General features: G+C 46.9%; 1 protein-coding gene across 3 annotated transcripts; it reads right to left on the bottom strand.

Annotated features, from left to right (window-relative positions):
* Positions 1-1,767: 1,767 nt before the first annotated feature.
* On the bottom strand, positions 1,768-22,466 carry LOC309329156 (acyl-coenzyme A synthetase ACSM3, mitochondrial-like). Of its 3 annotated transcripts, none has more exons than XM_081839770.1 (14): positions 22,358-22,466; positions 21,045-21,254; positions 17,629-17,839; positions 17,319-17,529; positions 15,541-15,684; positions 13,956-14,112; positions 13,765-13,844; positions 13,092-13,275; positions 12,591-12,671; positions 12,321-12,422; positions 11,027-11,154; positions 3,566-3,665; positions 3,127-3,246; positions 1,768-1,920 (listed from the first exon to the last, which is right to left on the bottom strand). In XM_081839770.1, exons 2-14 carry the CDS (start codon positions 21,228-21,230, stop codon positions 1,834-1,836), a joined length of 1,791 nt encoding a protein of 596 aa, XP_081695896.1. In that variant the 5' UTR covers positions 21,231-21,254; positions 22,358-22,466; the 3' UTR covers positions 1,768-1,833. The 3 variants fall into 3 exon arrangements, with proteins under 3 accessions (XP_081695896.1, XP_081695897.1, XP_081695898.1); XM_081839771.1 differs by having other exon boundaries at positions 13,152-13,275; XM_081839772.1 differs by lacking the exons at positions 17,629-17,839; positions 22,358-22,466 and having other exon boundaries at positions 21,045-21,196.
* Positions 22,467-24,078: the final 1,612 nt, after the last annotated feature.

Raw genomic sequence — 24,078 nt, 5'->3', positions numbered from 1 at the left:
GGAAGTCCATAAGCAGGGCAATATGTTTCTGTTGTTTGTGTTGCTACGGTGGTATCTGTGCCAAACAAGCAGAGCCTCGTCCCCTGGAGAACTCATTACCAGTGACAAATGCTTTCCTTGGGAGTCAGCTCCTATCTAGTCTTCTGCTCACTGCTCTCATTTTGTTTAGCAAGCATGAAGCATGAAAGGGCATGGAGATGCCCTCTGCACCCAACAGGAGTGTCCTTATCACACGCTATTAATGTGAGTTGCCCTTATGAGATGGAAGAAAGCTGACCTCGTCTCCCTCGCCAGCATCAATTAAAAGCTTAGTCATTGTAGAAACACAGCATTATCCCCCAAAGTGCTGGGGTATTATAGATCCACCTGCGGGGCGGCACTTGGCACCGTTCCTTCTGGGAACTGCTGTTTGTTTGCCAGGTAATCACTCCATTGAGGTCTTTGCTGAAAGATAATTGGCAGCTTGGCTATCAGACCGGTTTGCCGTTCTCCCAGGCTGTGTCTGAGCAGATGTGTTCATGAGCTCGGCTTTGTGGCAATGAAAGAGAACCAGGGTCTTCTTGAAGGCAGCCATGGGTAGCAAAGTATTTAGAGAGGGGACAACTCCTTTGCCCTGTGTTTCACCAAATGCTTATGATATAAACAACTAAATGAGCACACTAAGGTTGCACACGTCCTTTTGCTTCAGGTGATGTATGGTTAAAAACAACATTAAGCACAGCTTGGCAATGAACAGAGCTCTTTTTTATTTTGTTTTTGCAATTGTAACCTTGAACAGATTAAGAAATAGATGATTGGGTTCCACTGCCCATTATTAAAGTATATTCAGTAAGAAATCACAGCACAGAAGTTGGGCACATGAAGAGGCGGATTAAAGAGAGCATGACTGGTTCACCAACATTGGGTGCTGAGTCGAGAGGGTCTGAAACATTGATGCACAACGGGAGGCATGGGGAGTGCCAAATTTTGGCATTGCACAGAGCGCAGCTGAAATTTTAAAGCCCAAAGTTCGCCACTGGCGCATGTTGTGCATGTAGGAGGTGCAAACAAATGCAATCTCTACTTAAAGGAGGTGATAGGAAAGATTAGGTGTAGGGGGAATTTGCGTGGTCATGTATGGGGTAAGGTGATCTCACAAACGAACTGGTTCCAAACTGTTACGGGCTTAATATACACCTTTGAGCTTGTCGCAGTAACCAATGGGCAGCCAGAGCAGATTTCTGAGCAGAGGTGTCATATGCAGATGGAGTTTTACTCCTGTCAGCAGCCATGCTGCAGAATTCTGGGCTAGCTGCAGTTTCTGGGTCAGGTGCCAGGGAAGCCCCACACAGAGTGCATTACAGTAATCCAGCCTTGAAGTGATTTGGAAAGCGCTGACGTCAGGCTTCATGCATAGTCAGAAATCCTTTAATGTTACCATATGCTGATAGGTGATTGGTGATGTCTAATTTTCCCTGATGGCAAACAGTTTACATCTCCTATCTCTATCTATCTATCTATCTATCTATCTATCTATCTATCTATCTATCTATCTATCTATCTCTATCAACTATCTATCTATCTATCTATCTATCTATCTATCTATCTATCTATCTATCTATCTATCTATATCTATCTATCTATCTATCTATCTATCTATCATCTATCTATCTATCTCTATCAACTATCTATCTATCTCTATCAACTATCTATCTATCTATCTATCTATCTATCTATCTATCTATCTATCTATCTCTATCATCTATCTATCTATCATCTATCATCTATCTATCTATCTCTGAGACTATTGAGACAAATAAGAACCAGTCCTTTCATGCTGGTTTCAGAGTCCTGTTAGGCTTTCTCCCACTCCTTCTTCCTCAGCTGTTTCCTTTGGATTTTTCCAGAAATTGTCTTGGGCAGGTCTTGAACAAACTCTATCTGTTTTGAAAGATCAAGGAGAGAGAGAGAGAGAGAGAGAGAGAGAGAGAGAGAGAGAGAGAGAGAGAGGAGCACATTTTATTGGTCATTGCAGTCATTCCTTTTCCCAGGGGAAAGGATGATAGAAGTGTTTAAATGACTTAGACTCAGGGTGATCCATTGAAGCTGAATGTTCGAAGATTCAGGACAGATAATAAGAGGTACTTCTTCATACAGTACATACATAAGCTGTGGAATTTGCTCCCAGAAGATTACTATTCTTACTATTACTATTTCAAACCATAGCAAGGTCAATACACAGGGGGCACCTGGAAGCAAAAGCAAGGTTAAGACACATGCTATACAGCATTTTACCAGGAGCTGAGTGCCCACGCAAGGCAGGACCTGACCTAATTGTGAGCATCAAGTTGCCTGTTCATCAGTGTACTTGGACCGACCTGAAGGAGGAAGACGAGACAGAGATTTTACCCAGACGTCTCGTCAGAGTCCTCCTCATACACAGTTTCTTATCTACAAGATTTAATGCAGAGAACCTGTGCTCTGGCCTTCAGTACAATACAGTTGAACTCTTGAACCTGGTGGCATTGAATAGTAATTTGTACGATTGTATATATCTCTTCAAGACTGATTTGAGACTGTATATTTATATATATTCTTTGAGCTTGCATTATTTGGAGTTATAGTATGTGATGCATTGAGATATTTAGCATGCAATACACTCTCATCCTGTATACAGAATTGTGCTTGATGACATGTTAAACAACAGCAGCGTGAGGGGAGGGAGGGACAGCTGCTCTTTGGATTTCTGTACTGAGTGTCCAAGGCTTTTATTCCTAGACAGCAGTGAAGACTTCCTGACTCTGGTCTGTTGTTCAGGCTGCTCCTCGCCATCTGATCATGATTGGGCAGTTCAAATGTTGGAGTTGGCAGGCTATACCGCAGTCCAAGCCTGCTGGCTAGGGTTGCCTGTTGTTAAATCCAGCCTCAATAATAATAATAATAATTTATTATTTGTACCCCGCCCATCTGGCTGGGTTTCCCCAGCCACTCTGGGCGGCTTCCATAAAAACCAGAAATACACTAAAATATCACAGATTAAAAACTTCCCTGAACAGGGCTGCCTTAAGATGTCTTCTGAATGTCAGGTAGTTATTTATCGCTTTGACATCAAGATTGATGCCCAGGAACCACAAACCCTCTTCTTACCTTTCTGGGGTACTTGTAGGGAGCTGTTGTCTTCTTGACATGGTCCTGCAGCTCACAAATTAATTGGTCTTTCTCTTGTGACTCGTAAGCAGGCGACAGGACGATAAAGGCTTTTACAACCTACCAACCAAAAAATAATAAAAGAAAGGCCACAATCAATGCTTTCACAACCTACAAGATTTTGCATAAAAATTGAAATAACAACAACAACAACAACAAACCTTTATTGTCACTACACCACTTGTCTGCAGTGAATGGATATATGTGAATGGATATGTATTCATGCAAATTTGGGAATAACAGGCATAGTTTGAGTAGAAATACAGTGCATCTCATCATAAGGAGGGTGGGGAATGGGAAATTGTCACCAAGTGACATGTTTGCCTGCTCAGTCTGCTGTCCAGGTGCTGACTGTGGATGGTGGTCCATTTCATGTTACCTCTCCCCTGATGGGATCTGGACTGCTGACAACAGCCGATTCTGCCACTGCCGGGTGTTCCATTAAGGCATGTTCCACTTCATAGGGCCCGATACGATACCTAACAAGGAGGAACCATAGCTCAACATGAGGACACATGCTTTGGATACTGAGAGTCGCAAGTTAAATTCTTTTCTGGACTCTTCATCCCTCCCCCAAAATACCGCAGAATTGGAGAAGGGCAACAAAAACAATGAAGATGATAGAGCAATTCCTCTAGCAGGAAAGGTTATAACATTTGGGATGTCTTGGTTTGGAGAAAAGTCCTTTTTGGGTGCCTGCTAAAGATGCTCCTCTTTCCACAAGCCTTCTTTTTTAAAAAAATTCAATGCAAAATTACAACAAAAATTACAAACATTGAATCCAAAATAAAACAGTACAAACAAGAAAAAGAAACACAAGAGAAAAAAGAACACAAAAAACAAAAACACACATCTACAAATAAAGCCATAGCATCATTCTAGTCTAATCATTACATACATATTGACTTCCTTCCTTTGTTCTAAGACCTCAAAATTTTTACTCTTTCTAAGTTGCTGTGTCTAATGTAGATTACCTCTATCTTTACACTTTTTACACCATTTTTCTCTTTGTGTAACCCTGCAGAGCTTCATTCATTACATACCGATATGCTTACTCCTTTCCATGTGCCTTCTAAAGTCTGTCTCTGCTCTGAATTTGAATTGATTTGAAGTATGTTGCTTGGAATTGGTTTTGTCAGGTGGCTGCCAGCAACTCCCATGGCTGGTTGCCCAGGAACGTACAAAGAGAAAGAAAAGTTTCTTACCACCCGTTTTTTATTCAATATTTACAGAGAGAGGCTTTGGAACACAGCCTCTTGGATAATGGCGTTGTCCCAGTGAATCTCCACCCCCTTCTCTCCCACCTCCTCTATGGGTGCCTGTCTTTGAGCTCTTTGCTCTCCTACTTTTAAGGCTCGCCGGGTTCTGGGAGATGGTGGGTCTGGAATGCTTTCTAGTGACAATGTGCTGGACCCGGGGGAAAGGTACCGTGAGCGTAGTCTGAGTCCACACGAAGAGGGGCGAGGTCCGAGGCGGAGAGCCGGGCGGGGAACAGGAACGCTGGAACAGGAGGCCGAGCAGGGTACAGGAACACCGGATGGTCAGGAACAGGAGGCCGAGCAGGGAACAGGAGCACCGGATGGTCAGGAACAGGAGGCCGAGCAGGGATCAGGAACACAGGAAGGTCCAAAGCCAACAACGACGTTGCTCCCGCAACCTGGGACCGGGCTGACTGGGCTTTTATCCTCTTCTAAGGCCAGGGGCGGTCCCGGCCCCCAGGAGCCCCGCCTCCTCTGGCCTTAAGGCGAGCACTCCTCCTGGGAGCAACCAGTTCCCTTCGCCTCTCTGCCCTAAGCCTCTGCAGATCAGGAGAGGCCGAAGGGTTACTGGGCCCTGGAGGAGGCTCACCTGTAGCCACTGAGTCCTCAAGCCCCTCTGGGGCCTGAAGGGTTTCACCTGGGGCCAGCTCCTGGTGCTCTGCCACAGGTGCAGGCTCTTCAGCATCTAGGCCTTGCCCCAGTTCAGCCGGCCCTGGAGGCGGGGACTCCTGTGCAGGCTGGGATTCCTCTGGTTCATCCTCTGAATCGGAATCCCAGGCCATCACACCATCCCCCCTCCCAGGCCCCCCCCTCAACCGAGGGTCCGGACCCGGCTTGCCGGGGTACGTCGCATGGAACTCTCGGAGGCAGGCAGGTGCGTGGACGTTGGCCGCTGGTTCCCAGGAACGGTCCTCCGGTCCGTACCCCTTCCAGTCAATGAGATACTGCAGCTTTCCCCTGCGGTATCGGGAGTCCAGGATGCGTTCCACCTCGTACTCAGGCTCTCCCTGAACCAACACTGGCTGCGGTCGGGGACGGTTCGGGTGGAACTCGTCGGGTGGGGCCACTGGACTCAGAAGGGACCTGTGGAAGACCGGGTGAACCTTCAGGGTTGCGGGTAACCGGAGACGGAATGCCACAGGAGAGACTTGGTCCACAATAGGGAACGGGCCGGTGAATCGGGCGTCCAACTTCCGCGAAGGTCGAGAGGGGTGGAGGTGGCGAGTGGAGAGCCAAACCAGGTCACCGACGCGAAGTTCCGGCCCCACCTGGCGGTGGCGGTCGGCCTGGGCTTTGTACGCTTCCTTGGCCTGGTGCAGTTGCTCCACCAAAAGCTGTTGCTGGGACTGGAGCTCTTGAAGCCACTCCGTCACCGCCGGGACCGCGGATGCCGGCAGCACATCTGGAAACAGCCGTGGATGATAACCGTAACTGGCCTGGAACGGGGTCTGCTGGGTGGACGCATTCACCGCGTTGTTGTAGGCGAACTCCGCCAATGCCAGGTGGTCGACCCAGTCATCCTGCTGGTAGCTGCAGTAACACCGGAGGTACTGCTCCAGCACCGCGTTCGCCCGTTCCGTCTGGCCATTGGTCTGTGGGTGGTAGGCTGACGAGAGGCAGACCTCTGTCCCGAGGGTCTGGTGTAATGCTCGCCAGAACCGGGATGTGAACTGAACGCCCCGGTCGGACACCACGCGCTCAGGTAGGCCATGCAGGCGGAAGACATGCTGAAGGTACAGCTGAGCGGTTTCCTTGGCTGTGGGTACAGATGGGCAGGGGGCGCAGTGCACCATCTTGGTGAAATGGTCGGAGAAAACTAGGAGGCAGGTACAACCACGAGACGGGGGTAAGTCCACTACAAAGTCCAATGAAACCGTGTGCCAAGGGCGCGGTGGAACTGGCAATGGCTGAAGTAGGCCGGGGGGTCGCCCGGTAGGGCCCTTGGCGCGCCGGCAGACATCACAACCAGCAACGTATCGAGCCACGTCAGCCTTCAGGCGGGGCCACCAAAACTCACGACTGACCAGATGGGTGGTCCGATACCGTCCAAAGTGCCCCGCTGCTGGGGCATCATGGGCCATCCGGAGAACCTCCAGCCGCAGTGGCCCTGGCGGGATGTACAGACGACCGTGGTGCAGCAGAAGGCCCTGATGCAGGACCAGCCCCGGATACTGTGGGCTGGACCCTTCAGCCAGCTCCTGGAGTCGTTCCTGGGCCCAAGCGTCGACCCGCTGCTGTTTCCGCACCCGAGCCTGCAGTGGCTCCGCCTCCTGGGTGGCCAGGAATGCAACTGGAGGTAGGATCGTGGTGGGTTCTGCTTGCTGTACCGTGTCTGAGTTGTCTTCAGGTTTCCGGGACAGGGCATCCGCCTTCTGGTTCTGAGAGCTAGGGATGTAGCGGATCCGGAACTGGAACCGGGAAAAGAACAACGCCCACCGGATCTGTCTTTGGTTCAGCTTGCGGGTGGTCTGGAGGTACTCCAGGTTCCGGTGGTCGGTTCTCACCTCCACCGGATGTCGTGCCCCCTCAAGATGGTGGCACCAGACCTCAAAGGCCACCTTGATGGCCAGTAGTTCCCGCTCCCACACAGTATAGTTACGCTCCGCTGGTAGGAGCTGGCGGGAATAGAAGGCACAGGGTAAGAGTGGCGCTTCAGGTCCATTCTGTTGAGACAAGACGGCACCGAGAGCCGTACTGGAGGCGTCGGTCTCCACCACAAAGGGTCGAGAGGGGTCAGGATGTTGTAAGATTGGCGCCCTCTGGAAACAGGCCTTCAACCCCTGAAACGCCTCCTCTGCCTCCTTGTCCCAGGAAAACGGCGTCTTTGGGCGCAGTAGCCGGGTCAACGGGGTGGTGCGATGAGCATAATCTGCGATGAAGGTCCGGTAGTAGTTGGCGAACCCCAGGAAACGCTGTAGGTCCTTGCGGTTCCGGGGTGCCGCCCATTCTCGAACCGCTGCCACCTTCCCAGGGTCCATCTGCACCCCATCTGGAGAGAGCCGGTGTCCAAGGAAGTCCACAGTCCGCTGATGGAACTCGCACTTGCTGAGCTTTGCGTACAAACGGTGCTCACGCAAGCGCTGCAGCACGGTCCGGACATGTCCCTCATGGCGAGCCGGGTCACGGGAGTAAACCAGTATGTCATCCAAGTACACCACCACGTACTTGTCTAACAAGTCCTGGAACACGTGGTTGATGTAGCGTTGGAACACAGCAGGCGCGTTGCACAAACCGAAAGGCATAACCAAGTATTCGAACTGCCCGTACCGGGTCCCAAATGCTGTCTTCCACTCATCCCCGGCTCGGATCCGAATCAAGTTGTAGGCCCCCCGGAGGTCCAGCTTGGTGAACACCTGTGCCCCTTGCACCCGCTCCAGCAACTCTGAGATAAGGGGCAAGGGGTACCGGTCTGGGATGGTAATTTTGTTCAGGGCTCGGTAATCATGGCAAGGGCGAAGTTCCCCACATTTCTTCTTAACAAAGAGCACTGGTGCCGCGGTAGGCGAGGTGGAAGGCCTAATGAACCCACTCTCCAGGTTCTTGCGCAAGAAGTCCTGCAAAGCCTCGCGCTCTGGCTCTGTTAGAGAATATAAGCGACTCACTGGTAAGGGCGCTCCGGGCTGGAGGTCTATGCCGCAGTCAAAAGGCTGATGCGGCGGCAGCTGGTCTGCCCCCCGTTCCTCGAACACGTCCTGGTAGTCCTGGTACACGGCTGGGAGCGTGGGTGCTGCCTCCTCCGTGGGCGCGGCCGCCAGCGTCTCGGATTGAGCATGGGAACATGGGTCTGGGAAGTGCACAGTCCGTTTGACCCAGTCAATCTGAACGTTGTGAGCTTCCAGCCAGTCCATCCCGAGCACGAGGGGGAACCGGGGCATAGAGGCAATGTCCAAAGTTCGCAACTCCCGGTGCTGCTGGAGACACAGGACCAGGGGCTGGGTCTCCTGAGTAACGGCTCCTGAACGTAGAAGCCGTCCGTCAATTGCTTCCACCTGGACCGGTTCTGGCTTGTTCCGAAGTGGCACCTGATGATGGGCAGCAAAAGCAGCGTCCATATAAGAACGGGTTGCTCCTGAATCCACCAAAGCATGGGTAAGAATCCAGGGCCCACCTGGAGGGTATAAACGTACCGGAACCATAAGATGTTGCAAGTCCATTGGTGCGGGCCCATTCTGCGCTGTTTGGGACCCCCGGTAGCTAGGGCCATCAGCTACTGGGGGTTGGCGGTTTCCCTGCGGCTGGCGTTTCTCAGGGCAGGACCGAGCGTAGTGTCCACTTCCGCCACAGTAGAGACATAGATTCCCCTCCCGACGCCGCACCTTCTCTGCGGGGGAAAGGCGTGGCCGCACTGCCCCGAGCTGCATAGGCTCCTCCGATAACTCAGTTGTGACTGTGGGGCTGCCGGAAGAAACTGGTGCCGAGAACTGGAGGTGTCGTCGGCCCCGGGCCTGGCGACGATCCTCCAGCCGGTCGTCTATCTGTAGACTCCGTTGAATGAGAGTGTCTAGCGTGGTGGGGCGTTCCATTGTGGCCAGCTGGTCCAGTATCTCGTCCGAAAGCCCTTCGAGATACTGGTCCCGCAATGCCGAGTCGTTCCAGGTCAAGTCCTGTGCCAACAGCCGAAACTCCGTGGTATATGCAGCCACCGTGGACTCGCCCTGTTTCAACTGCCGAATCGCCCGGTTGGCTTGACTCCCTTTCTGGGGGTTGCCGAACGCGGCCTCCAAAAGATTGCAAAACCCCGTATAGTCTGCCAGCAAGGGGGAGTCTTGCCTGAGTAGCGGCAACGCCCACTTGGCCGCCTGGTCCTTTAACAAACTAATCAAAAAGTGCACCTTGGTGCGGTCGTCAGGGAAGTTCCGGGCTCGCCCCTGAATATACAGCTTGGCTTGGGCGAGGAACATGGGAAAGCTGGCCGGGGCTCCATCAAATTTCTCGGGCAAAGCCACTGGGTACTTGCCAGGAGCCGGGGCGTCGGCCCCAGGAGCCGGTAGGGCTTCCAAGCGCTGCTGAAGTGCCGTAACCGCGTCGCTGAGCTGCTGCACGGTGTGAGTCAAGGCCTGGTTCTTCTGGGCCAAAGCCACCAGCGCAGCCACCTGGTCAGCCATGGCCTCTGGCTCTTCCCGAACGCACCCCAACGAAGGGGGAGTGCGGGTGTGGCGGGAGCAAACTGTGCTGGACCCGGGGGAAAGGTACCGTGAGCGTAGTCTGAGTCCACACGAAGAGGGTCGAGGTTCGAGGCGGAGAGCCGGGCGGGGAACAGGAACGCTGGAACAGGAGGCCGAGCAGGGAACAGGAACACCGGATGGTCAGGAACAGGAGGCCGAGCAGGGAACAGGAGCACCGGATGGTCAGGAACAGGAGGCCGAGCAGGGATCAGGAACACAGGAAGGTCCAAAGCCAACAACGACGTTGCTCCCGCAACCTGGGACCGGGCTGACTGGGCTTTTATCCTCTTCTAAGGCCAGGGGCGGTCCCGGCCCCCAGGAGCCCCGCCTCCTCTGGCCTTAAGGCGAGCACTCCTCCTGGGGGCAACCAGTTCCCTTCGCCTCTCTGCCCTAAGCCTCTGCAGATCAGGAGAGGCCGAAGGGTTACTGGGCCCTGGAGGAGGCTCACCTGTAGCCACTGAGTCCTCAAGCCCCTCTGGGGCCTGAAGGGTTTCACCTGGGGCCAGCTCCTGGTGCTCTGCCACAGGTGCAGGCTCTTCAGCATCTAGGCCTTGCCCCAGTTCAGCCGGCCCTGGAGGCGGGGACTCCTGTGCAGGCTGGGATTCCTCTGGTTCATCCTCTGAATCGGAATCCCAGGCCATCACAGACAACGTGTCAGCCAGCTGCTCCTGCTCTGCCTGCTCATCCTCTCCCATTATTTCCCAACTTCTCCCTTCATCTACCTCTGAGCTGTGACCTCCCTCAAACTCCTGTTGTAATTCTGAACTGTCTTCTTCTCTGGAAAGGTCAGGCTGGGGAGGCGGTCTCCACCATTTCACCTCAGCCCAGTCCCTGACAGTTCTTATATTTATAACCTTTTAAAACATTGTTTTTCCAGGGCAGTTGACAGGTATGGCACTGTTCACATGTGGTGTGAAACCAGTTTGATCTCTGCCAACAATTTTTTAACATGGTCTTTTACTCTTTCATGTTTGAGAGTCGCCTAGAGACTGGTGCGCATGGGGTGACATGTATGCATGATGTAAATTGGGGGTGGGGAGCCTCATGCCCAGGAGCCAGATACAGCCCTGCAGGCCTCTCCATTTGGCCCTCAGGACTCTCCTCAGGCCACACTCCTTGCCAGCCCTGGTTTGCATCATCCTTGAATGCTTTTGCCTTGCTAGAACATGACTTTGAACACCAATAATGCCTCTTGCTTTCCTGGATGGAAGCTAAAGAAGGGTGTTTGAAAGTACGTGCAGAAACTAACCTGCTTTAGGTAAAATGTACATTTGTTGCTCCACCTCCTTTTGCCTCTGGACCTACCCACCTCTGGCAGGTGGCCTCTGAAAGGTCACCAGGAAGAAATGTGGCCCTCAGCTTGAAAAATGTTCCCCACCTCTGCTGCAAATAAATGTGCCCATAAAATAGGTTTACCCAGCAGATAAGATGACATCATCAGCTCTTGCCACAAATCGGATGTAGCCATCTTCATCCATGATCCCTCGGTCCCCAGTGATGTAGAAGTCTCCACGTTCTGTCGAGGCTGTTTTCTCAGGGTCATCCTAAGAACAATGCAGCAGAAATCACTAAAGCCAAAGAGGGAAACATTTATCTCTCGATTCCGGCAACTTCAAGGGGTGTCCTGCCCTTGTGAAGGGCCTGTTGCAGATCTAGCAACACAGACAGAATGTTCTCCTACCACAACAAATTCAGTGTGTGTGTGTGTGTGTGTGTGTGTGTGTGTTTGCTGGGTGAGGAGTTGGCTCTCACATTTGGTGTCCTGGAGATGTCAAAGATGTACGCAAGAAAGCAGGAGCATCAAGCTGGGGCTTAATGGTGTCTCAGTCTCTCCCGTCTCCACAACATATATACATTTGTCAATATCATTCTAAAGAGTCCTGCTGGATCAGATAAAAGTCTTTCTATTCTTGTACACCCTCCCATTGCTGCTCCCATCAACTGATGGTCATATTATGGCTTTGCAAGTCAATTTGAGTCATTTTATTGTGGAAAGCAACAAATAATAATAATTACATCCTCCATGAATTTGGTGAATACCCCTTTAAAACTTTTACTTACTTTTAAGAATCCATAAATTACACTTTCATCCAAAAACTTCTTTCCAGGAAGGCAGCTTCCGTAAGCATTGAAAGACCTTCCTCTTTCAACAGTCCTTTAAATGGATATATTTCTTACCTCAATTGACATCAGTACTGGAACTATTTTTTTTTTTAAAAAAAATGTTTCTAGAGGTGAAATTGATTGCTTTTACATTCTTGAATGGTTTTGATATAGCGAATTGTTTTTAAGTTGTTTGCTTTTTGGTCACAAGTGTCTTATAATTGTGTATTTTATTTTTGCCACCTGCCCTGGGACCTTAAATGAATGAACAAAAATGGACAAAAATATTTTTAAAAACTCAGCGCATTAAGCAAGAATGCAGAAAAATGAAGCCAGTAGTTCTTGGTGAAGTCTTTGTCCTCCTAGTGTCTGCTGAGGAAACACTCATGATCATATATTCCTTGAATAATGCCCAACCATTTGAAAGGGTCCCGTCTTACCAGCAGTGCCAGCTTGGCCCTGCGACCGTGGGTGCCTGGGGCCATGGGTGCCATGCAGCGTGCATGGCCCTGGCACCGAAATTTGTGGGTGCCCAGCCCCTTTGTGGGGAATTTTGTGGGTGCTCAGGCACCCAGGGCCTCAGGGAGTTGGCACCTATGCTCCTTACCAAGTAGCCAGAGAAGAGACCCAAGGGCCTTTGGGGTTTGATTTTAACAGCAATGTCTCCTTCTTCCCCAGGAGGCAGGCGATTGCAATGTTCATCTATTATCTAGAAAGAAAGATAAACAAGGGTGGGTTATGCAAGCTTTTCCATTTTGTCATTTTAGCTGAGTGTTACGTTTTACTAGAATATGGTATCGTGATATTAAATCATACAACATGGGCTGTTACAACCAGGATGACCATTATGGCTCCCCTGTGTTATAAACATGCCTACCTGGACATCAAAGGGATGAGATGACGGTCCAATAAACCCCGGCTTGACTTTCATATCCTTTGGGGTTGAACAAAGTATGGTCTGAGGAAAAAATGGTAGGTGTGCAATCAGCTGTCTCTCTCTCTCCCCTCTCTCTGTGTAACTATGGATTTTAATGAATTAGATAAATTTTAGTTGACTTTAACTATCTGCCTCTTTACCGATTGGGGGAAGGATCATACAAGCTGGACCTGCAAAAAAAATTGCACCGTGAAGTCTTCTTGCAAAGGATTCCAAAAACCAACAGCCACATTCTTTTACAGGGTATTCCATTCCATTCCCTCACCCCACCCAATCAGATATTCTTGGCATCACATTGAGCCTGGGCTTCTGGGTGTCAATTTCCCCTCATTTCTACCTGTGCAGACAAATCATGAATGTGCTGCATAAGAATTATGTATGATCAATATGGACTGAGGGACATATCAAAGTTTGGGAGTTTGTGGGGGGAAGCATGCATACAGATTTGATAGGCTTCTGTTGCTCATTGGCATATATGTTTGTGTCTGAATGCAAACATACAGTCTCTGTCTGCCCATAGCCTTCACGGATTACTATTCCGGTATGAGCTTTCCACTGCTCAATCACTTCAAGGTTGGTTGGCTCCCCACCACTCAGGCATCGTCTCAGACTCTTGAACTGGTATCTGAACAAGGATATGAAGAAGCATTTAGTCTTCCTAAAAAGAGACAACCGTTTTAATTCTACCAGATCCGACTTTTATCCAGAACACACGGAAAAGCAAAGAATGAGTGGCGCCAATTTGGCCTCAGCTGGATCCAAACTCTGAGAATTTTATAGACATAGAGGTAAAATTGAAAAGGGGAAGGACAACAAAAGAGTCAGCCAGCAGAGGCTGGCTTATTCTGGCAAATTGTGCACTGCCCCATCAAAGTCTACCCTCAGTCATCTCCCATAGAGTTCTTACTTAGAACCAGTAGGGGAGTTTTTTCTCTATTATTGGCTCTTTGGCGCCACCTACTGTTGGCCTCCCTGTCTTTTGCCCAACCAGTTCCAACAGGCACCAGCCATCACTGGACTCAAGCCAGGCAGAGTGACTTTGAAGTAAGTGAAACAAACAGGAATCAAGTTACTCTAGGGTGGAGTTCTAGAAATCACAGCCAGGTAGTTGTACCTGCTAACGTCGTGCTGCAGAAGCATACGGAAAATAGTTGGGGTGCCACAGAAGATCGTCACTGGATATTTGGAAAGAGTCTAGGAGGGAAGAGCACACACACTCCAAATGCATCATGTGATTCGGGAGGTCTCACACATCTTATATTTTACATGCTTCCTGCCTTTCGAATAGGGCAATGTTAGCCTTACATTGAGGACGGTCGTTGGCTCGAACTGGAACATGCCATGCTGAAAGACACATGCCCCTAGCATCCATGTAGGATACAAATTACTGAAGGCAAATTTGATCCAGCCTGTGTCGGAGAAACCCCACATCAAATCTGAAGCTTTCAGGTCCATCCAGTTCCTGTTAATAAGGAGGCAAACAAGTGTAATATAAGATGGGGAACACTTGGTTTGTCAGCCGTACATGTGAAGAAAAGAAGAGCTAATGCTATTCTAGGCTGCATCAACAGAAGTATAGTGCTCAGATCAAGGGAAGGAATAGTGCTGTTCTAGTCTGCCTTGGTCAGACTTCACCTGGAATACTGTGTCCAATTCTGGGCACCACAATTTAAGGATGCTGACAAGCTGGAACATGTACAGAGGAGGACAACCAAGATGATCAAGGGTCTGGAAACCAAGCCCTATGAGGAACGGTTGTGGGAGTTGGGTATGTTTAACCTGAAAAAGAGGAGACTGAGAGGCGATGTGCTAGCCATCTTCAAATATCTAAAGGGTTGTCACATGGAAGAAGGAGCAAGCTTGTTTTCTCCTTCTCTAGAGGGTAAGACCCAAACCAATGGCTACAAGTCACAGGAAATGAGATTCTGACTAAACATCAGGAAGAACTTTGTGGTGGTAAGAGCTGTTCAACAGACTCCCTCAGGAAGTTGTGGACTCTCCTTCATTGGAGGTTTTTAAGCAGAGGTTGGATGGCCATCTGCCATGGATGCTTAACTGACATTCCTGCATTGTAGGAAATTGAACTAGAGACTCTTGCCAACTATACAGTTCTATGATAGGTGCCCTAGAATTACATTTAATTAAATAGCCAATGTCTGAGGGCCACATGAGATGTAATACAAAGTCATATGTGGTCAGATCTTTTGGTTTTAAGACTTAAAGAACAACAACTGCTGGGATGTGGGGTTTGGGGGGAGGGATGACTTTAAGCTGATCAAGGTTGGGCAATATCTCAGATTTAAACAACCTTCCTGAAACTGTGATTAGCTGTGTTGGCAATGTTTGGTGAGATGTTCGCCAACCTCAATTGCTTTAAAAAAGGATTAGACATCTTCACAGAGGATAAGGCTTGTCTAAAGACTGCTGTGTCCTATCTCTATGTTGTAGGTAGCACACCTCTGAATACCAGTTGCTAGGAAGTACAAGTAGGGAAAGCACTATTGCACTCAGATCCTGCTTGGAGGCTTCTTATGGGCTTCTGACTGGACACAATGGACTGTTCTAGCAGGTTCCTTTTAACGTTCTGAACATGTTCCAGTTCCACAATATCCTTTTTGAGGTGAGGTGGCCAGAAATGTACATAGCACCCCAAGTGTGGTCACACTATAGATTTGCATAATAACACCAGCAAGCCACCCCAGCTGTGTCCAGCTGCCCTCCTTTGGGTGTCTGTGGATTGACACTTTATTGTGGTTTAAGCTTTTTGGGGAGGCCATAGTTACTGCACATGATGACTTCTGCCACAATGAAATTGTCACTCTTCAACCCTCATATAGGACTCTCTGTTGTGTTTCCCGCACCTGAAGATTTAGAAAGGGAAAGGAGATACCTTCCGGTACTTGCTAGTCCAATCCCCAAGCTGCTGCAGGAATGTTCCACCATTTTGGGATAACCCGTGGTTCCACTGGTGAAGTAGATGATCATTGGATCTTCACTCCTTGTTTTAACAGGCTGGTGATCATCACCTGCAGCTCTTTAAAGTAGAGAAGCAGGTATGTAAAAGTGGACTAGGTGTGGTCAAAATGGTTTATGATCTTGCAAGCTCAAATTGTGAAATTCTTTTAGGATTTGGATGTGTCTGTTACCAAATGGTTCAGTTACAGAAGCATTCCACTTTGTGCATGGATAGAGCTGTTTTGGCTACGTAAAGATCAACACTCATCTCTGAACAGTAGAAATAGAGGGAACATCTCCCACAACATCTGGTAGCATCCAATAAGTGGTTCTGTTATGTAATGCTTTCCTTTGTCCTGAACTTGTTGTTGGTCAATTTTATTTTTATTCGTTTATGAGAGACATTTTTATACTAATTGAGTAGCATGGGGATTTGGCTTCTGGTGTGCATGACCAGACTACAAATGAGAAAATGAATATGTGGGACCTGCAGCAAAATATTGCAGTACAGAGCCCTCGTCCATAAGATTCCATTATGATCTACATCAGTTTCTCATTCTTCCAGTCTTAAGTTCTGCATCAGTTTGTGATAATTTTTTTAAGCCCTCGTGAAAATTCTCCCAAGGTTTTAGTGGACATTTTCTCTCAAAATACATATTTTTTGCACACACCTTTGCCTGTTTGGCCCATTTTTGCAAGTGATGTTTCCTCACACAATGGTTTGTGGCTGTAATTTTCACCAATGTGTGCATATTTATGCACATGCTGTATGCATTTCTGTACACAGTATTTGGTGGGACAATTGCATCACAATTTTCAGAGAAGTTGAAAATGGCTGCCTTTGAGTTCACATATTGTTTCAGAAATTGTGAATTAGGTAGTTTCACACTAAAATCTGAAGCCAACCAGATTCTTCCCCCATCCCTTTGCATGATCTTGTTCTTCTCCAGCAGAAAAAAATGTATCAGGCCAGCCCTACTGAATGGGTGACAAGGTTTTGCAAGCACTGGTTATTTTCTTTATTGTTTTCCAGGCCAAATCCCTCATACCCTCCATTTACTGCAGGGCAACAATATCTATCACCCCTGAACATTGACTACGGTGCCTGGGGCACAACATCTGGAAGCAATATCACCATGGCCACCTCCCTGGTATAATAATGATAATGATAATGATAATGATAATGATGATGATGATAATAATAATAATAATGTATACCCCTCCCATCTGACTGGGTTGCCCCAGCCACCTTGAGTGGCTTCCAACATACAGTCATACCTTGGTTTCCAAACAGCGTAGTTCTCAAACCTTTTGGCTCCTGAATGCCGCAAACCCGGAAGTGACTCTTTTGGTTTGTGAACTATTTTTGGAAGCTAAACGTCTGAGGGGGCTTCTGTGGCTTCCGATTGGCTGCAGGAGCTTCCTGCAGCCAATCAGAAGCCGCACTTTGGTTTCCAAACATTTTAGAAGTTGAACGGACTTCTGGAATGGATTCTGACTTCCAAGGTACGACTGTATATTAAAACACAATAAAACATTAAACATGTAAAAAAAACACTCTCCCATACAGGGCTGCCTTCAGATGTCTTCTAAAAGCTGTATAGTTACTTATCTCCTTTATCTCCTGTCTAGAGGATGAAGATTGCGGATTTTTCTGTATCTCACTCTTTGACTTATCCCTGACTTGCTTAACAAGGCAGCAGAGATTCTCACTTCAGCAGGTCATGGAAGTTCAGCCATCCTTCTCTGCTGGTGCCTTTGGAGACCAACATCTGAGTTTTCAGGAACTGGCAATCAGATTTAAGAGAGTCGATCAATGGAGCCAAGGCGTTGTTTGTAACTATACATTTGGCCCGAGACTTTTGGAGCCGGTACAAGATGTCTTGAGCAGTCAATAGGGTTGTGGCTGGGATGAAGGTGACACCTAGGAGCAAAACAAAGTGTGATTAAAAGAGAGGAGAGGAAGACACAGCAAAAAATGGATCTTTCTGTTGGTTCCTAGCACAGAGAGGGCTTCACTCACCTGCTCTGATGCAGCCCACACTGATCAGCCACCACTCAGGCACCCTGGGGAGTATGATGACGATTCGGTCTCCCTTCTGCAGATTGCAAGCTTTGGAGAGGACGTTGGCTGCTTTCCTGGATAAGAATGCCAGCTCCTCAAAGCTCCACTGCACCTCCTCGCCTTTCCCACTTACCCACCAAAGAGCGGGATTGGAAGGTCTCTTTCCATCCTATCAGGCACAAAAGATGCAAAAGTATATGGGGGATAGTTATTCGTTTTACAACACAGGAAGCTGCCTGGTACTGATTCAGACCATAGATCTATATAGTTCAGCATCTTCTATTGACTGGTAGCAGCCCTCCAGGGTTTCCAATGGAAGTCTTTCCCAGCTTTATGTGGAGATGCTATCGGGGACCATGTTGAGCAGGGCTGCACTGAGAAGGAATGGTGGGTGTTTTTCCCCTCCTCCTGCTCCTGAATCTTCTCAGAAGCTCTGGAGCCAAGTGAGGATTCCCAGGTAAAATCCTCCTTCTATTGTGTGGGCAGGTAATCCCTCCCCTACCTGGCCTGGTCTCCTTGGCAACGCTTCCCCCAGGTGGGATTGGACAACTGACTGGGGTAGGCGGAGACCAAGGCAAAAGCCAAGCCTATGCTGATGGAGCCGTTCCAGATCCAGGGGCTGTGTGCGTCCACACAAAGGGCGCCCCCGTTTTATGCGGGGAGCAGTCATTCCCCTCCTGCTCCTGAATCTTCTCAGGAGCAGGAGGGCAGTATAGATTTGGAACAGTGGTTTGCAGAGGGGCATAGTTCAGAAGGCAGAAGCTGGGAAATACTGGACGGGGAACAGCTAGGAGACGAAACACTGGAAGAGAAAGGGTTAATAGATTCTCAGTCTCTGGACAGCATTCCTCCGCTCAGCCCAAGGTCAAGAAGGGCTCCGAAAGTGTCAGAACAGAAAGCACAGAGGGTACTGTGAACGTTAAACGCCCGTATGCAGATAGTAAACTCAGTCCTTTACAGCAGAATGCATCAGAAGCAACTGTGGTTGGAATAGTAACATCAAAGGTTTTATTTATAAAGCAAATAACAAAACAAGACGACTCTCACATCCATCTTCTTCAGCAGAGGAGCAGAGAGAGAGGAGACCTTTAAATAGTTCCCATTCTCATAAATCAATTAAGTAATTAAAGGCAATCCACAACATTCTGCAATGTGAGAATGAGACATTACAATACTAGCAGGTACAAGCTCAGATTACAAGACGTAGGAATGACGAAGATTAATAGGGATGGAAGGGGGTGTGATCCTTAATTGGGAGCACCACCATTTCTAGGAGCTGAGTTCTTTGTTCTCTCGCTGTGATTATTAAAGTTTCTAACTGGTAAGAAGACTCATTTTCCTTTGTCCTGCTTAACTACTGACGCGGGGGGGGGGGGGGGGGAGGAAGCCAATGCCCTGAAGCCTGACAGATGCTGGGGAATGAAGCTGGCACCTTCTGCATGCAGAATAGAAGCCCTTACCCAAAAATCTATCTACTGTTTGTCCAACAAGAAGCCTCTAAGCTGTTTACAGAAAAGAATATAAGCCATTCACAAGTAAATACTGATAAATACTGATTGGTATTTATACGACATACAAAATATGTCGGCATAACATTTACCAAACTATAGATAAAATACAACAATGAACATGAAATGGACTTTTATTCTGACGTCGCATTCCAATTCAAACTTATTTTGGAGAAAGTCTTGTTGAGTACAGTGGCAGGGATCTAATTTTGAACCACGTGGATAGGCTTGGCAAGATCCCATATTTCCCCATCAGTTTGCAGTTTTTAAATTTTTAAATCCTCATGAAAATTCATTAGTATTTTAGTGCAAATTTATCCTGATGTAAACATTTTCGAAAGCAATTTCCCCTCATATAATGCATATATGCATGCTATTTTTAGCAAAATAGAATCTAATAGCTTTAAACTAGTATATGCATGTCTGTACAAATTATTTGTCTGGAGGGCCACATTGCAAAATTTGGAAAACTGCAAATTTTGAAGGATGGCTTCATTTGGTTTGAACCTTGTTTCAGGAAATGCAAATTACCTAAGTCTGCCTTTAAATTCAGACTGAATCAGCTTCCTGCTCCCACCCCTATTTTCACTTCCTTGATAGTGGCATGAATGCCGTATTAAATCAATGTCTCGCCCAGGTGTATTCTTTATGCTAGAATTAAGTTAATAGCACTATCAACTGTGTCCTAAGAAATACTGCAGTTCAAAGGAGGGTAACCCGGATTAAGGAACTAACATGATGGAGAGATTTGATCAGTTGCTCAAGTCCATTCTAAGGTTAATAATAATAATAATTTATTATTTATACCCCGCCCATCTGGCTGAGTTTCCTCAGCCACTCTGGTCGGCTCCCAATTGAGTGTTAAAAACAATACAGCATTAAATATTAAAAACCTCCCTAAACAGGGCTGCCTTCAGATGTCTTTTAAAGATAGGATAGCTGCTTATTTCCTTCACACCTGAAGGGAGGCCGTTCCACAGGGTGGGCACCACTACCGAGAAGGCCCCCTGTCTGGTTCCCTGTAACCTCACTTCTCGCAATGAGGGAACCACCAGAAGGCCCTTGGCACTGGATCTCAGTGTCATAGCTGTCAACCTTCCCTTTTTTTGCGGAAAATTCCCTTATTCCAGCGCCGTTTCCCGCTGCTTCCCGCTGCTATCCTGGATTGTTAGATATCCCGTAGACTGTCCCCGGGACAGGTGAGGCTGCTGATCCCTTATTTTCGAGGCTGCTGATCCCTTATTTTCAAATCTGAAAGTTGACAGCTATGCTCAGTGTCTGGGCTGAACGATGGGGGTGGAGACGCTCCTTCAGGTATACTGGACCAAGGCCATTTAGGGCTTTAAAGGTCAGCACCAACACTTTGAATTGTGCTCGGAAATGTACTGGGAGCCAATGCAGATCTCTCAGGATTGGTGTTATGTGGTCCTGGAAGCCACTCCCGGTCACCAGTCTAGCTGCCGCATTCTGGATTAATTGCAGTTTCCGGGTCACCTTCAAAGGTAGCCCCACGTAGAGCGCATTGCAGTAGTAATGCATTTCTGTCTATGGGATGACATGATATTATTAGATGGTTTCATTTGTTACCTATAGAGTAATGTTATATGTGCCAGTAGTAAGAAAGCTACCGGTATTTTTTTTTAAAAAAACAACAACAACAACAGTGTTGATTGCCAAAGGGGCATTTTAATTTAAAAGATTCAGGGCATTTTACAATTTTAAGTTTAGATGATTTGCATATTGAAAAATTGATGCTCACTTCCACCTGGATTAATTGTTTTTGTTCCAATGACTGTTGACTCTAAACAGCAAAGAATGGCTGGCTGATAATATTAGGAAGAAATCATGACAGACAGAGTTTCATACCTTCTCCTTTTGGCTCCATTTATCCACCACATCGCTTGCGAAATTGAAATGCTCAGGCATATTCTTGTAGAGAGCTTCATAGTCGGAGAAATCCAAATCTGGAGATCCACTGCAAGGTTGACTTTTAATTCTATAGGGCAATTTGGAGGCACTCAGAGATTTTAAAAGCCTGGAGAGATGCTTCATTGCAGCTGCTGTCAATGATCTTGCCTTGATGGAAAACCAGAAGGATAAAAAAAGAGCATTCCAAATTCTGATCAAGAACAGAAAACAAAACGGACACTGATGTCGTCGTATATGGAAAAGAAAGACGGATGCAACGATGCAACTGGAACGATGAAATGGAAATGCAACTTCACTCCAGATCCAGGATCTTTCTTCAGGGTGGAAATTAAGAGCTCAAAGTATTCGTTCCTTCAGTCCCATGCTGAAAATAGGAGGCTAACTGTAGGCTAACTGCAATGGACCCCATCGATAAAGTGTGCAAGTGGTAGACCAGAATGCACCAAAGTTAGCTGTTCACGAGCATCAACTAGACTTTATATTTGTGGGTCGCAGAGGGTAGATAATGTCAACTGCTTACTGAATATTGGTGATTTGTTATATAGTGTTGCATCAAGCAATTGTTACACCACACTTCCCAGTGCATTTTCTAGCTCTGTTTTCTTATAGCAAAAAGTCCAGTGGGCAGGGTCTGGTCTCTTGAGCTAGATAACCAAATCAGATTTAAATGCACAACCTGAGTTTGCTCTGATCCATTAAAAAAATGGTTGTGTTTAAAGTTGTTCTTTTTTAAAAAAAATACCTGGAAGAAAATATTACTCATAGCTCATTTCAGTCGGACTGCTTTTGTGACTATCTTTAGTTGGGCTCTGGGACCTACCGCATTTTTTGCTCTATAAGACTCACTTTTCCCCTTCTAAAAAGTAAGGGGAAATGTGTGTGTGTCTTATGGAGCGAATGCAGGCTGCGCAGCTATCACAGAAACCAGAACAGCAAGAGGGATTGCTGCTTTCACTGCACAGCGATCCCTCTTGCTATTCTGGCTTTTGAGATTCAGAATATTTTTTTTCTTGTTTTCCTCCTCCAAAAACTAGGTGCGTCTTGTGGTCTGGTGCATCTTATAGAGCGAAAAATACTGTATATATTTATGTCAGATTAGACTGTTTCATTGTTAGATGCATACCTATAGGTCTGAAATTCAGAAATCCCATTTACTGCCATCTGAGTTTGCTAAAGGAAACTTCTTAAGTTTTTTTCAGACTGGAACAAGAAATAGTATAATATATATATATATACCTGTACATACTTACCACATCCTACACTCTGGGAAGAAGTGCAAAAGGAATATCACCAGAGTTTAAGAGAGTCAGATTTAGCTGAAAATGTTTAAGCTTTAAGAACATAAACATTAACTTGTACTCCATTCAGTGACATTGGGCAACCTTTTTCTACAATTGTTCTGCAATCTGGTGTTAATGTTCTACTAGATTGTCACTTATATCCCAAAGCGCTCCCTTAGTCCATTAATTTATGTTAAAACATTTGTGTTAAAATAAATTAATGGATGAGAGAGACTGGTCAGCAAGAGGATAGGTTAGGCTTTATTTTGCTTTAACAAAATATCTGTCTAAGATGAATGTTGACCTCACACCCAGTTGCTGGAGGGGGTGCAATGGAATGGTTACCTTTGTCTACCTTTGGACCTGCCTTGGGTGTCTTGGGTGAAGTTTTCCAACAAATCTCCGCTATTGTTCGTCAGATCCTTCCCCTTGACCCTGGTTTGGTTTGCGCTCTATCTTCCTGAATAACATGAATGATTTAACCCCCAAAGACTTGATTTTATTTCTTCCTTTGGCTACTAAGATGGAAATAGATCATCACTGGAAACATAATTCTATGTTCTCTCTAGAGGGAGAGTGAAGTCTAGAATTTGGTATTACAAGAAAAACTTTACCCAGTGAAAGAGGCTTCTCAGAGGACTGATAGAATCTGAAAAATCTGAAAATATGCTGTTCTTGACTTACCTCATACAACCTGAATGTACTAAATATCCTCTGAGATACCGCTTCCTTTCTTGTCTAACCATTCACCTCAGTCCTAAACATTTTGTACCTCTTCTTGTTGTATAGGCCCATTATTTTATTTAGTTTCAGTCACTTAAATTATTCTGTATACCAATGCATATACATGCCTGTGTTGTGCATACATGGGTATATAACCCACTCTGTGTGTGATGATTTTATTTTATTTTACAGTTGTACCTTGGTTTAAGAACAGTTCTGTTTACGAACGATTTGGTTTATGAACTCTGCAAAACTGGAAGTAGTGTCCTGGTTTGAGAAGTTTACCTCAGTCTAAGAATGGAATCTGAACAGTGGAAGGGCACCGGCGGCAGGAGGCCTCATTAGAGAAAGCGTGCCTTGGTTTAAGAACGGTTTCAGTTTAAGAACGGACTTCCGGAACGGAATAAGTTCATAAACCGAGGTACCACTTTATTATTTATTGCTGATTTATTTGTTCCTTTTTAAAAATTGTTCTTTGTTACATTGAAGGAAATAATTAAAAAACCCCAATGTTTTCAAAACGAGAGAGAGGGGAAGAAGTAGTGGAGATTCCATCTGGCCTGCATTCAGATCTCCATCGCAGGATGCTGTAATTGTATTTTCACCAGTGGAAACATCAAAATGGGCTTTCTACTATCTAATACCAATCTATCCATGGTGAACTGGTGAGAATGGTGGACTGAACACAATTAAAGGGAAAACATCAGGGGTGTTCTGCAGAAGTGTTGCAACCACTCCAGACCCTAGAATATCCATTATTGTTAAAAGACAACCTTCCAGTTTAAGACCAGGCTTAAGGCTATCTTATCTTGGCTCAAGCTAGCCAGCTGAATAAGCTTACATTTGCTGACAAAACCCACCTCTCTCACCCACTCTATAAAGCAGTTTTGTCATTGTTTCTGTTTGTCTAAATTGCATGTTAAAAAAAATAAATAGAAGAGAGGTAGCTGTGTTAGTCTGTGGTATCA

This window comes from Podarcis erhardii (assembly GCF_964252035.2).
Source record: "Podarcis erhardii genome assembly, chromosome: 14".
In the NCBI taxonomy this organism is placed as follows: domain Eukaryota; kingdom Metazoa; phylum Chordata; class Lepidosauria; order Squamata; family Lacertidae; genus Podarcis; species Podarcis erhardii.
The sequence above is the reverse complement of the archived record's forward strand: the minus strand, read 5'-3'. Positions and strand labels throughout refer to the sequence as shown.